General features: G+C 43.6%; 1 protein-coding gene across 10 annotated transcripts in view; it reads right to left on the bottom strand.

Annotated features, from left to right (window-relative positions):
* Nucleotides 1-10,511: 10,511 nt before the first annotated feature.
* The window catches only part of lrrc56 (leucine rich repeat containing 56), a 222,911-nt gene continuing 217,227 nt past the window's right edge, over nucleotides 10,512-16,195 (bottom strand). For 9 of the 10 annotated variants that reach the window (XM_068046725.1, XM_068046723.1, XM_068046728.1 and 6 more), the window contains one exon: nucleotides 10,512-12,799. Coding sequence is in view for 1 of the 10 variants with exons in the window: in XM_068046728.1 (XP_067902829.1) it covers nucleotides 12,784-12,799 (16 nt within the window). In the remaining 9 variants the exon portion in view is untranslated. The remainder of the gene's footprint in view (nucleotides 12,800-16,195) is intronic. The other variant, XM_068046727.1, reaches the window with a different exon arrangement.

The raw sequence follows: 16,195 nt of genomic DNA, 5'->3' as shown, positions 1-16,195 counted from the left end.
ATTCGATCACCTCATCTGAGCCATTAATATAGATTGTAAATAATGATCCTTGTGGTTCCCCACTAGTTACACCCTGTCAATCTGAAAACACCCCATTTATTGCTACACTGTTTTCTGTCTGTTAATCAATCCTCAATCCGTGCTATAATATTACTCCAATCCCATCAGCCCTAATTTTGTGTAATAATCTCTTGTAGCACCTTATCAAATGCTTTTTGAAAATCCAAATATACTGCATGTACAGGTCCTCCTTTATCCAACTTCTAGTTATATCCTCAAAAACTCGAACAAATTTGTCAAACATTGCCCCTTTCATAAATTCCTGCTGACATTGCCCAACCATATGATGATTTTCGAAGTGCCCTGCTATCACATCCCTAATAATAGATTCGAGCACTTTCCCTGCTACTGATGATTTTATCAGTGGAAACAAGAATGATAGAAATATATTGAGTCATTCAGCTCAACCAGTCTGTGTTGGTGTTTACTCTCCAAACAGATAGTCTGATCACATTTACCCACCCTGTTCCCATATCTTTTCATTTATTCACTTGCCCAAACTAATCCTGAATGTTGACAGTTTTTTTCCTACACTGGAAGTAAATCCATAACTTCACCACTCTCTGTACAACTGCAGTGCTGAATATTTTCTGTGCCCTTCTAGCCCAGTGTCACAGGAGGGCCCAGAAATAGGTTGGCACCTGAATATGACCTGGTCTCATTGTAGGATTGAGTCCCCACTCAGTTCTGTGAGGGAGCCTTGGGAGCCTGAGCTCTGCGTGACTGGAGTCAGGTTGGAAGATGGTACCTCCAGCAGGGCGTGAGTGAACCCAACTGTCAGCAGGTCCAGGCTAAGATCCCTCAAAGGGCGCTGCAAATCATGTTTCTGTGGTGAGTAGAAGTATCTCCAAATAGCAGCAGGTGCCGAAATTGCAGCAGTAAGGGGCTAGCGAGTGTCAGTGATGCTGTAAAGCCCTGAGGCGTGATAGGAATGCAATTCTTTCTTTGTGTTTATGCTTTTAGCTGCCCCTCAGTGGCCTTTACCACCAACTCCCCCACCTCCACCCTATACTTGTTATAGGCTGCTAGGGTGAAGTGCTTTGAGATGCCTTCCTGCACATGAGGAGGTCAGAGACACTTGCAATACTGTAATTTGGTCAACAGATGGTAATGGTTAGCACCTTTCTGTTTCCTCAATAATGTCGAGCAGATCTGTTAAAATGTCAAATTTAAAACTAAAACTGTTTGGGCTGTAATCTAATTAAAGGCTGCATTTGACATTGTAAACCAAAGGCATAAAGTTGTAATTTGAACAGTTGGATTATATTAGAGCTGTAAATCACTCTCTCTATTACCGTTACTAATCTATTTACTTTAAGGCACATGTGGGATCCCAATGTCAGGTTATCCTGATCAGTTCTTTCTTCACATCTCTCAGGGACTTTAACCCACAGTTGAGAGGGGAGAAATGCCATCTGCTCCCACAATGAATGGATTAAGCACAAGGCACATTCCCTCGACTATAGAAGATTGAGAGTGATCTAATCGAGATGACTAGATTGCTAAAAGGATTCAAGAGGGTAGATAGAGAAAAACTATTTCCTCTGGCGGGGAAATCCAGAACAAGGGGCATAAACTTCAGATTAGAGCTAGATTATTCAGGAGGGGAATCAGAAAGCACTTCTTCACACAAAGGGTAATACGAACCTTGACTCTCCACCAAAAGACTGTGGATGCTGGGGTTAATTGGAACATTCAAGCTGGAGATTCTTGTTGGTAAAGGTATAAGGAATATGAATCCCTCACTATCAACATCCTGGAGGTTACCATTCACCAGAAACTGAACTGGACCAGTCACATAAATACTGTGGCTACAAGAGCAGGTCAGAGCAGCATAGAATGTGTAGGGGGGCACTTAAAAAAGTAATGAAGAGAGCAAAGAGAGGACATGAAAAAACATTGGCGGGCAAGATAAAGGAAAATCCTAAGGCATTTTATAAGTATATTAACAGGAAGAGGATAACCAGGGAAAGAGTAGGGCCCATGAGGGACCAAAGTGGCAATCTGTGTGTGGAGCCGGAGGACATAGGTGAGGCTTTAAATGGTTACTTTTCATCTGTGTTCACGATGGAGAAGGATGATGTAGGTATAGAGATCAGGGAGGGGGATTGCGATATAATTGAACATATTAGCATTGAAAGGGAGGAAGTATTAGCTGTTTTAGCGGGCTTAAAAGTGGATAAATCCTCAGGCTCAGATGAGATGTATCCCAGGCTGTTATGTGAGGCAAGGGGGGAGATAGCGGGGGCTCTGACACAAATTTTCAAATCTTCTCTGGCCACAGGAGAGGTACCAGAGGACTGGAGGACAGCGAATGTGGTACCATTATTCAAGAAGGGTAGCAGGGATAAACCAGGTAATTACAGACCAGTGAGTCTAACATCAGTGGTAGGGAAAATATTGGAAAAAATTCTGAGGGACAGGATTAATCTTCACTTGGAGAGGCAGGGAATAATCAGGGATAGTCAGCATGGTATTGTCAGGGGGAGATCGTGTCTAACTAACTTGATTGACTTTTTCGAGAGACAATGGATAAGCGCCTGGAGGTGGTCAGTGGATTGTGAAGCAGTGTCTGGAGTGGCTATAAAGGCCAATTCTAGAGTGACAGACTCTTCCACAGGCACTGCAGATAAAATTGGTTTGTCGGGGCTGTTACACAGTTGGCTCTCTCCTTGCGCTTCTGTCTTTTTTCCTGCCAACTGCTAAGTCTCTTCAACTCGCCACTCTTTAGCCCCGCCTTTATGGCTGTCTGCCAGCTCTGGCGAACGCTGGCAACTGACTCCCACGACTTGTGATCAATGTCACAGGACTTCATGTCGCGTTTGCAGACGTCTTTAAAGCGGAGACATGGACGGCCGGTGGGTCTGATACCAGTGATGAGCTCGCTGTACAATGTGTCCTTGGGGATCCTGCCATCTTCCATGCGGCTCACATGGCCAAGCCATCTCAGTACCAAGCCGCTGGCTTAGTAGTGTGTATAAGCTGGGGATGTTGGCTATCTCAAGGACTTCTGTGTTGGAGATACGGTCCTGCCACCTGATGCCAAGGATTCTCTGGAGGCAGCGAAGATGGAATGAATTGAGACGACGCTCTTGGCTGACATACGTTGTCCAGGGCTCGCTGCCATAGAGCAAGGTACTGAGGACACAGGCTTGATACACTCGGACTTTTGTGTTCTGTGTCAGTGCGCCATTTTCCCACACTCTCTTGGCCAGTCTGGACATAGCAGTGGAAGCCTTTCCCATGCGCTTGTTGATTTCAGCAGCGAGAGACAGGTTACTAGTGATAGTTGAGCCTAGGTAGGTGAACTCTTGAACCACTTCCAGAGCGTGGTCGCTGATATTGATGGATGGAGCATTTCTGACGTCCTGTCCCATGATGTTCGTTTTCTTGAGGCTGATGGTTAGGCCAAATTCGTTGCAGGCAGCCACAATCCTGTCGATGAGTATCTGCAGACACTCTCCTGTGTGGGATGTTAATGCAGCATCGTCAGCAAAGAGGAGTTCCCTGATGAGGCCTTTCCATACTTTGGTCTTCACTGTCGCTGGGTCAAAATCCTGGAACTCCCTTCCTAACAGCACTGTGGATGTACCTACCCCACATGGACTGCAGCAGTTCAAGAAGGCAGCTCACCACCACCTTCTCAAGGGCAATTAGCGATTGTGGAAAGGCAGTATAGCGAACACACAGAGAATTTGATTGCACTCCCAGATATCTCAGTTTCTCATTACAGGGTGAAATTTAATTATTTCTGATATTTTTCATACAACTGTAACCCATGATTGATAGTGTTTGAAAATACAGTGGCAGATCTGAGACAGTACCCAATATCCTGGGCTCAGCAGTACTTATAATGATGTATTGCCATTGTTACTCCATCATCCCTGGACCCGTGTTAAACACCACTGTGACAGCACCAACATCACCAAACATTCAGGAAGAAAGCTCACTGTCATTGCAAGTCAGTTAGGGCAGGGGCAATTTCTGTGTTTCAATCTCCAGATCTGCGGTATTTTACTTTTTGAAGAAGTGCCCACTTGGATGAGGTATTGGCGTGTGTCTGTCCACCTTGGGACCATTCCCCTTCCTGCATTAGATGTTTGCATTTTTTGCAGATTTCCTATTTTCAGTTTGAATAAAATCAAAGTGAACTTGCTGGGGTTCAAAATATCCGTGTTTGGCCTACGTTTTGGTGTTCACTTTGTGTAATTCAAAAATACCATACACAGTGTTGAGATTATTTCAATGCCCTTCAAATTCCTTCCTTATCTCAGGCCGTGCTTTGTGGCCATGAAATTATAGGCTGGATAGAGCAGAATCTTACCTGTGAATTATGTTTGTATTTACATCTTGTATTATTGTGAAAAGAGCTTTACTGCTTTCACTGTACCCTGCTAGTTAGGCAAATCCTGTCTAAAATGGCTTCAACTATAACCTGGCATTTGCAGCTGGCAGTGCCAGTTAATCGCTGTCAGCTAAGGCTCCGTGGGTAGCATTCTTGCCTCTGGGTCATGGGTTCAAGACCCACTCCAGACACTTGAGCACATAACTCAGGCTGACACTCCCAGTGCACTACTGAGGGAGTACGACACTGTCGGAGGTACCATCTTTTGGATGAGACGTTAAATGAGGCCCCATTGCCCCCTCTCAGGTGGATGTAAAAGATCCCATAGCCCTTGGAGAGGAGCATTATCACATTGCCATTTGTGTGAGCTTGCTGTGTGTAAATTGACTGCTGCATTTCCAGCATTACAATAGTGATTTATGCTTGGAAGCAGAGGCATGGCAAAGGGAGGGCTGTGGAAGCTCAGTCATTGAGTATGTTTAAAGCAGAGATTGACAGTGGCGCAGTGGTTAGCACCGCAGCCTCACAGCTCCAGGGACCCGGGTTCGATTCTGGGTACTGCCTGTGTGGAGTTTGCAAGTTCTCCCTGTGTCTGCGTGGGTTTCCTCCGGGTGCTCCGGTTTCCTCCCACGTGCCAAAGACTTGCAGGTGATAGGTAAATTGGCCGTTGTAAATTGCCCCTAGTGTAGGGAGGTGATAGGGAAGATGGGATTACTGTAGGGTTAGTATAAATGGGTGGTTGTTGGTCGGCACAGACTCGGTGGGCTGAAGGGCCTGTTTCAGTGCTGTATCTCTAAACTAAACTAAACATAAAGGGATATGAGGATAGTGTGGGAAAAAGGCATTGAAGTGGATGATCAGCCATGATCGTATTGAATGGCAGGGCAGGCTCGATGGGCTGAATGGCCTCCTCCTGCTCCTATGTTCCTAAAGCTATTCAATGAATACTTTGCATCTGTCTTTACCAAGGAAGAAGATGCAACCCAGGCAATGTTGAAAGAGGAGGTAAGTCAGCCACTAGAGGGATTTGAAATTAATAAAGAGGAAGTATTAGACAGGCTGTACTTAAAGTGGATAAAACACCAGGACCAGATGAGATGCATCCAAGGATACTGAGGGAAGTGAAGGTGGAAATTGTGGAGACACTGCTCATAATGTTCCAGTCTTCCTTAGACTCGGGTGGTGTCAGAGGACTGGAGAATTGCAAATGTAACATGCTTGTTCAGAAAAGGATGTAAAGATAAGCCCAGCAACTACAGGCCAGTCAGTTTACCCTTGGTGGTGAGGAAGCTTCAAGAAACTATAATTTGGGACAAAATTAATAGTCAGTTGGGCAAAACCAAAAAGTGCTGGAAATACTCAGCAGGTCTGACACCATCTGTGGAGAGAGAAGCAAAGTTAACATTTCAGGTCAGTGACCTTTCATCAGAACTTCACCAACACTTTTGGTTTTATTTCAGATTTCCAGCATCTGCAGTATTTTGCTTTTATTAAAGCCAGCATGGAGTTGTGAAGGGCAAATCATGTTTAACTAACTTGCTGGAGTTTTTTGATGAGGTAACAGAGAAGGTTGATCAGGGTAAGGCTGTTGATGTGGTGTACATGGACTTCCAAAAAGCATTTGATAAAGTGCCGCACAACAGAGTTGTGAGCAAAATTATAGCTCATGGAATAAAGGGACAGACACAACATAGATATGAAATTGATTGAGTGACAGGAAAAGAGAGTAGGAGTTAATGGATGTTTTTTGGACTGGAGGAATGTTTGTAGTGCAGTTCCCCAAGGGTCGGTGTTAGAACCCTTGCTCTTCCTGACTTATATTAATGACCTAGACCTTGGTGTACAGGGCACAATTTCAAAATTTGCGGATGACACAAAACTTGGGAACAGTGTGAATTGTGAGGAGGATAGTGTAGAACTTCAAAAGGACATAGACAGGCTGGTGGAATGGGTGGACAAGTGGCAGATGAAATTCAATGGGGAGAAGTGTGAAGTGATGCATTTTGGTAAGAAGAACGTGGAGAGTCAATATAAAATAAAGGGAACAATTCTAAAGGGGGTGAAGGAGCAGAGGGACCTGGGTGGATATGTGCATGAATTATTGAAGGTGGCAGGACAAGTTGAGAGAGCAGTTAACAGAGCATACGGTATCCTAGGCTTCATTAATAGGGTAATAGAGTACAAAAGCAAGGAAGTTATGTTAAACTTGTATAGAACACTGGTTCGGCCTCAACTGGAGCATTGTGTCCCGTTCTGGGCGCCATACTTTAGGAAAGATTTGAAGGCATTGGAAAGAATGCAGTAAAGATTCACGAGTATGGTTCCAGGAATGAGGAACTTCAGTTTCGTTGATAGATTAAACAGGTTGGGATTGTTTTCCTCGGAGAAGGTTGAGAGGAGATTTGATAGAGGGGTTCAAAATCATAAGGGATCTGGACAGAGTAGATAGAGAGAAACTATTGCCATTGGTCAAAGGATCGAGAACCAGAGGGCACAAATTTAAGGTAATTGGCAAAGGAAGCAATGGAGGCATGAGGAAAAACTCTTTCACACAGTGAGTGGTTACGATCTGGAATGCCCTGCCCGAGAATGTGGTGGAGGCAGGTTCAATCAAGGCACTCAAGAGGGAATTGGATTGTTATCTGAAAAGAAAGAATGTCAGGGCTATGAGGAGAAGATGGGGGAGTTGCAGTAGGTAAACTGCTCTTTCGGAGAACCAGCATAGACACGACGGGCCAAATGGCCTCTTTCTGTGCTGTAACAATTCTGTGAAATTCAGTAACTACACTTCAAAAGTACTTCATTGGTTGTAAAGCATTTTGGGAAATCCTGCGATAGTGAAAGGTGCGATAGAAATGCAAGCCTATCTTTCTTTACGTCTCGTCTCCACCCTCTCCAAGGCCTTGACATCCTTCCTAAAGTGTGGCACCCAGAATTGGACACAATAATCCAGCTGAGGCCTAATCAGGGATTTTTAAAGGTTGAAGACATTCCTGCGAGGAATATGCTGCATCCCAGCTTGACCATTGAATCATACTCTTGGGTTCCAAGTGGCTTTGACAAAGAGTAATGAATTCAGTGATTGCTCAGCTGTGAGGTGGGGCATTGGAAACTGAAGCTGGCTCCCTCCATGACTGGTTGGCTCCAGACCGGAGCGTGCAGCTCTGGAGCCAGGAGCTGTGAAGGAATCCAGAGTCTGCAGGCCAACACTCCAGGGTTGGAGGAAAGCAGTATGAAAAGGGCTGTGATAAAGGGAGGGAGGGGGAAATAGAAGAAACAGCATTAATTGTAAATGATACCTCATCAACCTGCTCAATTAATAATGGGTACATTAAAAAAAATTCATTCTTTGGATGTGGGCTGCACTGATAAGGCTGGCATTTATTGCCCATCTGTAATTGCCCTAAGAAGGTGTTGGGGGCTGCCTTCTTGAACTGAAGGTAGCAGGTTTGATACAACTAAGTGTCTTGCTAGGCCATTTCAGAGACTGGTTAAGAGTCAACTATGTTAGTGTGGGACTGGAGTCACATATAGGCCCAGAGCGGGTAAGGACAGCAGGTTTCCTTCCCTGAAGGACATTAGTTCCCACAGATTGGAGGTTAGCTAATGTAACCCCACTATTTAAAAAGGGAGGTAGAGAGAAAACAGGGAATTATAGACCAGTAATGGGGAAAATTCTAGAGTCCATTATCAAAGGTTTTATAGCAGAGCACTTAGAGAACAGTGGTAGAATCGGGCAGAGTTAGCATGGATTTATGAAAGGGAAATCATGCTTGACAAATCTACTAGAATTCTTCGAGGATGTAACTAGTAGAGTTGATGAGGGGGAGCCAGTGGATGTGGTTTATTTGGACTTTCAGAAGGCTTTCGACAAAGTCCCACATAAGAGATTAGCGTGTAAAATTAAAGTGCATGGGATTGGGGGTGGTGTATTGCGATGGATAGAAAATTGGTTGGCGGACAGGAAACAAAGAGTAGGGATAAATGGGTCTTTTTCCGAATGGCAGGCAGTGACTAGCGGGGTACCGCAGGGATTGGTGCTAGGACCCCAGCTATTCACAATATATATTAATGATTTAGATGAGGGAACTAAATGTAATATCTCCAAATTTGCAGATGACACAAAACTGTGTGGGAGGGTGTGTTGTGAGGAGGATGCAGAGAGGCTTCAGGGTGATTTGGACAAGTTGAGTGAGTGGGCAAATGCATGGCAGATGCAGTATAATGTGGATAAATGTGAGGTTATCCACTTTGGTAGCAAAAACAGGAAGGCAGATTGTTATCTGAAGGGCTATAAACTGAGAGAGGGGAATATGCAACGAGACCTGGGTGTTCTTGTACACAAGTCGCTGAAGGTAAGCATGCAGGTGCAACAGCCGGTAAAAAGGTAAATGGTATGTTGGCCTTCATAGCGAGAGGATTCGAATACGGGAGCAGGGATGTATTGCTGCAATTATACACCTGGAATACTGTGTGCAGTTTTGGTCTCCTTACCTGAGGAAGGATGTTCTTGCTATCGAGGGAGTTCAGCGAAGGTTTACCAGACTGATTCCTGGGATGGCGGGACTGACGTATGAGGAGAGATTGAGTCGATTAAGATTATATTCGCTGGAGTTCGGACGAGTGAGGGGGGATCTCACAGAAACCTATAAAATTCTAACAGGACTTGACAGGGTAGATGCAGGAAGGATGTTCCCGATGGTGGGGGAGTCCAGAACCAGGGGTTATAGTCTAAGGATATGGGGTAAACCTTTCAGGACTGAGATGAGGAGAAATTTCTTCACCCAGAGAGTGGTGAGCCTGTGGAATTCGCTACCACAGAAAGCAGTTGAGACCAAAACATTGTTTGTTCTCAAGAAGGAGTTAGATATAGCTCTTGGGTCTAAAGGGATCAAAGGATATGGGGGGTAGCGGGAACAGGTTACTGAGTTGGATGATCAGCCATGATCATAATGAATGGCGGAGCAGACTCGAAGGGCCGAATGGCCTACTCCTGCTCCTATTTTCTATGTTTCTAGTGAACCAGTTGAGTTTTTAATGATAATCCAATAGCTTCAGTGTCACTTAATCAGTCGTTCATCTCTTTGGCAGTGTGTGTCGTGTGGTTCCTCTCACATGAACCTGGAACCAGTCACGAGTATGTGACCATTTCCTCACTCACTGCCAGTGCAGTAAAGACTAAAATTGTGTGTGAAGCTCATTTCAAGACAAAGCACACTGCAGCACCCAAGATCTTGCATTATTATGATGCATGTACAAGGAACTGTTTGCTCCACCAGGCCTATGCTGAAGTAACAGCACTCAGCTGCTGGGATGTGGGGTGAATGGGGTAGGGGCAGTAGAAGATACAATCGGCCAGGATTCCCTCTCCTGATCACCATCAACTTCCCCAATCAGAAAAGTACACACTCAGTGATGCCTCCCACAACCAAACAGCTGAAAACTCAAAGGCAAGAGTCACATTGCAAAAAAAGGAAACATCTTGCAATTATACAGTGCCTTTCATGACCTTTACAGTCAATAAAGTACTTTTGAAGTGTAGTCACTTCTGTAATGTAGGAAGCACAGCAACCAATTTGTGCGCAGCAAGCTCCCACAAACAGCAATGAGACAATAACCAGATAATCTGTTTCTGTGATGTTGGTTGAGGGATAAATATTGGCCAGGACATCAGGGAGAACTCCCTGCACTTCTTCAAATAGAGCCATGGGATACTTTAGGTCTACCTGAGAGGGAAGACTGGCTCTCAGTTTAATGCCTCATGCGAAATACAGTACCTCCAACAGTGTAGCACTCTCTCACAATACCGCACCGGGATTATGTGCTCAAGCTTTTGGAGTGGGACTTGAACCCATGACCTCCTAACTCTGAGGCAAGAGTGCTAGCCACTGAGTATACCGATTCAGCTCAAGAAACACCACCTGGGTAAAGTATTGGATGAGGGTTGGCAAGGGTGAAACTGGACCCCAGCACCTTTAAGAATGGAAGAGGGGAAAAATATTATGGGTGGCTGGGGGTGTGGGGAGAGAGAGAAAACCAGCAGATAAAATAACAGCCCACTCTATACCTGAAATCAAAGCCTTTAAATCCATTGCCAGGCAGAATGGAATATTTCAGTTTTTTTATTGAAATACAATGAAAATGATCATTTTCAATCACTGACAATCCAACGATTTACAGTAAAAAATAAATATTGTTATAATACAATTCTACATTAAGTTCCCTTTCACCTTTTGTATCTTGATGTACAGCAGAAACAGGCACAAATTACACTATATACACAGCAGTAATCAGTATGTACATCTAGTTATTCACAGAAATACCACAACACACATGTATCTCTTTCTGATCCTCTGACAGTGAAAGGATGAGTCCATTTGAACACTGGTCACTGGAGGTTTGTGAAGGGGATGCTTAACCAAATGTTTTAGCATATCAATATTCTTGAACATGTGCCCACATTTCCCTTGCTGATTCCCTGAAAATGTCTCAGGCCCAGTGCCTTGCAACGAACTGGCCACAAAGCACTCTGCCACACAGCTTCATTGACCTCAGCATGGACTTTTGAGGACATAGCGAGGGCTAAATACACAAGGCACTCAGCTCCAATGCCAACCTGTCCTCAACAGCTGGCACCTGCTGCTCATGTGAGCAGTTAGCTGCGCGTTTAATCCGCTGGGACTCCTTGTTGAAACTGCTGACCTTATTGAAAGCACTGGAGCATCAGCTATAGTGAACAGGAGAGGGCGTAGGGAGGCAGCAGGGTAAAGCACTGTATCTGGCTTTTGGGAAGCAGGAGAGGCTGGCTGTTCCGAGTAATTAGTATGTGCACAAACAAAAGCAGATGAGATGATTCAATTTGCAAGAAAGCTACATTGGCTGTACAGTGCAGTACAATGTGCAGCCGTTTCATGAGAAAAGTCCGTTCCCCATTAGAAAGCTCTTAAATCAATTATTTTTTAATAGCAAGGAAAGGTTTTAATCCAACTGTGTATTGGGAAAAACATGACCATGTCATTCTCAGAAGGAGACACAGTGAGGGGAAATGATTGCTACTGGTTGTACGATTTTGTGTAGCTTTCTTGCTGCTTGGAGATCACCTCAACCTATTTAACATTTTGTGTATAAAACTATTAATTATTTGTTTTAAAATTACTGGTAATTTATTACAAAATTGGCTCGTGAACAACTGGAGAGGAAAATGAGTGTTAGCATCTTGTATAAAATTCCAGGTGAAATAATTAGCTGTCAGCAGATGATGTACTGTTAAAATTACAATATATAGATAGCTAAAGCAATATTTGTGATAAATATTAACAGGGAAGCTAAGAGAGTCACACTGTCTTCAAAGGGCACTTATTGTGTTTTTATTTTCACTATTCACTCCCATTTGGATAAACCCCTATTGATCAGCAGCATACTATAGAGAAGCCCACTTTACACTTGAATGTCACAGGCTGCTTATTAATCCACATTAACAATATCACAGCTCTTTCTGGGCATCAGAAATCATCATTAACACTTCAAAGTGGAGCACAACCTTACTAGAGGCTGCAGCATGCAGCTAGCTGCATTCTGACTGTGTGGGTACTTCATACGCCCACCATTTAGTGAAATAAAAGCAAATTATCGTAGGTACATATGTCTATGTATGTGTGTATAAATTTTCATTTGTATGTGTGTATTTAACCATGAATTTGTTAGTTGGAGGCACAGGATGTGCGTGTGTGTGCATGTGCTTAGATGTGCATTTGAATGTTTTGTGCAAGCATGTATACTTTTGTATGTGCACAAGTGTGTAAGTGTGTAGGTGTATAAATACGTGTTTGTGCAAGTATGTTTACACAAGCATGTTTCTTGGGATGGGAAAACAAGATAGCCATTTTAGCTTATACTAGACTGATGTAATTCCTTAAGAAAGCCACAAGAACCTGCCATAGGAAATGTGCATTCAATTGTGTTACTGGCCTGACTTTCAAGTCACTTCACTCTAGTTCTTTCACAGTCTGATTTTTGCTATAACTGAGTACCATCTAAAATTTCAGCATTTCAAAATGTTAAATCTTCCTGGGAAAATACTGTGGGGCTAGGAAACCTACACAAGTCTGGTAATGCACCTGCACATCTGTTAGCTTATACAGGCTTGCAAACAAAATATGCAACTGCTAGCAATTTAAACAGTAATATATATTAACTATGTGTGGATGTACAACAATACATGCATTTGGGTGGCACAGTGGTTTACCGATCCTTTCCAGCTCCAGGACCAGGGTTGAAACGAGCAAGACAGGTTCAGCGAAAGTGTTTCTCTTTTTCTCATGGTCAAGAGTCATAATTAAAAGGTTTTCAGACAGTTACAATGGAGCACAAAATGGGCCTCATAATTCAGAACTGCTACAAAATAAACAAATACAGTATCACTTTAGATTGATGTCAAGAACAGGTTGCAGTAAGTTCTATAAAATAGAGCCCGCCATCTTTTAACATGTGGAACACGTAATTTAACAGCACGACAAAGAAACGTGAAGACAATAACAACTTGCATTTCTATAGAGTCATCAGAGTCATTTACAGCAGAAGCAGCGGCTATTAGGCCCATCAAGTTCATGTCAGCTCTGTGGAGCAATCCAGTCAGTCCCACGTGATCCCCGTAGCCCTGCAAGTTTATTTCCTTCAATGACCATCTAATTTCCTTTTGAAATGACTGATTGTTTCCACCTCCACCACCCTCGTAGGCACGAGTTCCAGGTCATTACCACTTGCTGTGTAAAAAATTTCTGTGTGAGAAAGCCCTTCTCTCTGTGTCCCCTAGTCCTTGTACCAACAGTTAATGGGAACAGCTTTTCCCTGTCTACCTTATCAAGCCTGTCATAAATCTTGTACACCTCTATCAAATCTCCCCTCGATCTCCTTTGCTCCAAGGGGAACAACCCCAGGTTCTCCAACCTAACCTTGTAATTAAAATCCCTCATCCCTGGAACCATTCTGGTAAATCTCCTCTGCACCCTCACATCCTTCTTAAAAGGTGGTGACCAGAACTGGATACAATACTCTAGTTGGGGCCTAACCAGAGCTTTATAAAGGTTTAGCATACCTTCCCTGCTTTTGCAATCAATACCTCTATTTATCCCACATGCTTTGCGAATCACTCTCTCAATATGTCCTGCCACCTTCAAAGATCAATGCACATGCACCCCCAGATCCCTCTATACCTGCACATTCTTTAGAATTGTGTCATTAAGTCTGCATTGCCTCACCCTATCCCGTCTGGCAAAATTCCATCTGCCAATTGTCCATCCATTCTGCTAGCCTATCTATGTCCTGTTGCAGGCGGTTTGTAACATCATCATTGCCTGCCACTCCTCCAGGTTTGGGATCATTGGCAAATTTTGAAATTCTACTCAGTATTTCAATATCCAAATCATAGAGTTATACAGCACAGAAACAGGCCCTTCGGCCCATCGTGTCTGTGCTGGCCATCAAGCACCTATCTATTCTAATCCCATTTTCCAGCACTTGGCCCGTAGCCTTGTATGCTATGGCATTTCAAGTGCTCATCTAAATACTCCTTAAATGTTGTGAGGGTTCCTGCCTCTACCACCTCTTCAGGCAGTGTGTTCCAGATTCCAACCATCCTCTAGGTGAAAATTTTTCCTCAAATTTCCTCTAAACCTCCTGCCCCTTACCTTAAAACTATGCCCCTGGTTATTGACACCTCCGCTAAGGGAAAAAGTTTCTTCCTATCTACTCTATCTATGCCCCTCATAATTTTGTATACCTCAATCAGGTCCTCCCTCAGCCTTCTCTGCTCTAAGGAAACCAACCCTAGCCTATCCAGTCTCTCTTCATAGCTGAAATGCTCCAGCCCAGGCAACATCCTCCTGGTGAATCTCCTCTGCACCCTCTCCAGTGCAATCACATCCTTCCTATAGTGAGGCGACCAGAACTGTACTCCAGTTGTGGCCTAACTAGTGTTTTATACAGCTCCATCATAACCTCCCTGCTCTTATATTCTATGCCTCGGCTAATAAAGGCAAGTATCCCATATACCTTCCTAACCACCTTATCTACCTGTGCTGCTGCCTTCAGTGATCTATGGACAAATACACCAAGGTCCCTCTGACCCTCTGTACTTCCTAGGGTCCTACCATCCATTGTATATTCCCTTGCCTTGTTAGTCCTCCCAAAATACATCACCTCACACTTCTCAGGATTAAATTCTATTTGCCATTTCTCTGCCCATCTTTATCGTCATTCATATATCGCAAAAAAAACAGTGGTCCCAGCACTGACCCTTGGGGAACACCACAGTCTATCATCCTCCAGTCTGAATATCAACCATTTACCACAAATCACTGTTTTCTGTCCTTAATCCAATTTTTTATCCAATTGGACACTGACCCTCCTATTCCATGAGCCTTAATTTTGTCAATAAAAGCAAAATACTGCAGATGCTGGAAATCTAAAACAAAAACAAGAAATGCTGGAAATACTCAGCAGGTCTAGCAGCATCTGTGGAGAGAAGCAGAGTTAACGTTTCAGGTCAGTGACCCTTCATCAGAACTGGCAAATATTAGAAATGTAATGGGTTTTAAGCAAGTAAAGCGGGGGGGGGGGGGGGGGGGTGGGGGGTGGGCAAGAGATAACCAAAGAGAAGGTATTGATATTTTGTTAATCTGCCTTTTATGTGGTACTTTACCAAACGCTTTCTCAAAATCCATATAGACAATGACTACTGCATTCTCTTCATCAACCTTCTCTGTTACTTATTCAAAAAAATTCAATTAGTCAACCACGATCTGCCTTGTATAAATCCGTGTTGGATATCCTAATTAACTCAAACCTCTCCAAGTGCCTGCTGACCTTTCTGACTTCTTATTGCTTCTAAAACCTCACCCACCACTGATGTTAAACTAACTGGCCTGTAGTTGTTAGGACTGTCCTTATACCCTTTCCTGAATAAGGGTGTCACATTTGATATTCTCTAATCTTCTAGTAACACTCCCATACTTAGGGAAGATTGGAAGATTATGGCAAGCCCTTCCATTATCTCCACACCTACTTCCTTCAGCAACCTATATAATGTCTTTAACAGAGTAAAATGTCCCAAGATGCTAATCAGGACAAAAACATCAACACCAAGTCACGTAAGAGATATCAGATGACCAAAAGCTTGGTTAAAAAGGTAGGTTTTAAGGAGCATCTTAAAGGAGGAGAGAGGTAGAGAGACCGAGAGGTTTAAGGAGGGAATTACAGAGCTTAAGGCCTAGGCAGATGAAGGCATGGCTGATGATGGGGTGATGGAAATCAGGCAGGCCAGAACTGGAGGAGGGTAGTTGTCTTGGAGGGTTATAGGGCTGGAAGAGGTTACAGATATAGAGAGGGGTGAGGAGATGGAGGGATTTGAAAATGAGGATGAGAATTTTAAAATCGAGGCATCTGGGGACTGAGAGCCATTGTAGGTCAGCAAGCACAAGGGTGACAGGTGAATGGACAGTTGCAATTCATCTTAAACTCTGACGAGTTGAGCTCTCAGCAGATCTGATTACTGTTCAATAAGGTTGTGTGCTCTTTTCTTATTGCAAATGATTCAAAGATATTTTTGTAATCATTTTTAGCTAAGCAGAATGGAAAACTGGAACAAATGATTAAATGATCCGCATATCATTATAGAGCACATGATTTCCCAAGTGATGGGGTGAGTCATGTGATTTCCTGGAAGTATGATGACAGCATTTAACCTCACAAGCACGGACAGAATATGTTCTCTTAATTGTTAATGTCTGTACA

The sequence above is a fragment of the Heterodontus francisci genome, chromosome 14 (assembly GCF_036365525.1).
Source record: "Heterodontus francisci isolate sHetFra1 chromosome 14, sHetFra1.hap1, whole genome shotgun sequence".
NCBI classification, from domain to species: Eukaryota; Metazoa; Chordata; class Chondrichthyes; order Heterodontiformes; family Heterodontidae; genus Heterodontus; species Heterodontus francisci.
Note: the sequence above shows the minus strand (reverse complement) of the source record. Positions and strands in the feature narration are given on the sequence as shown.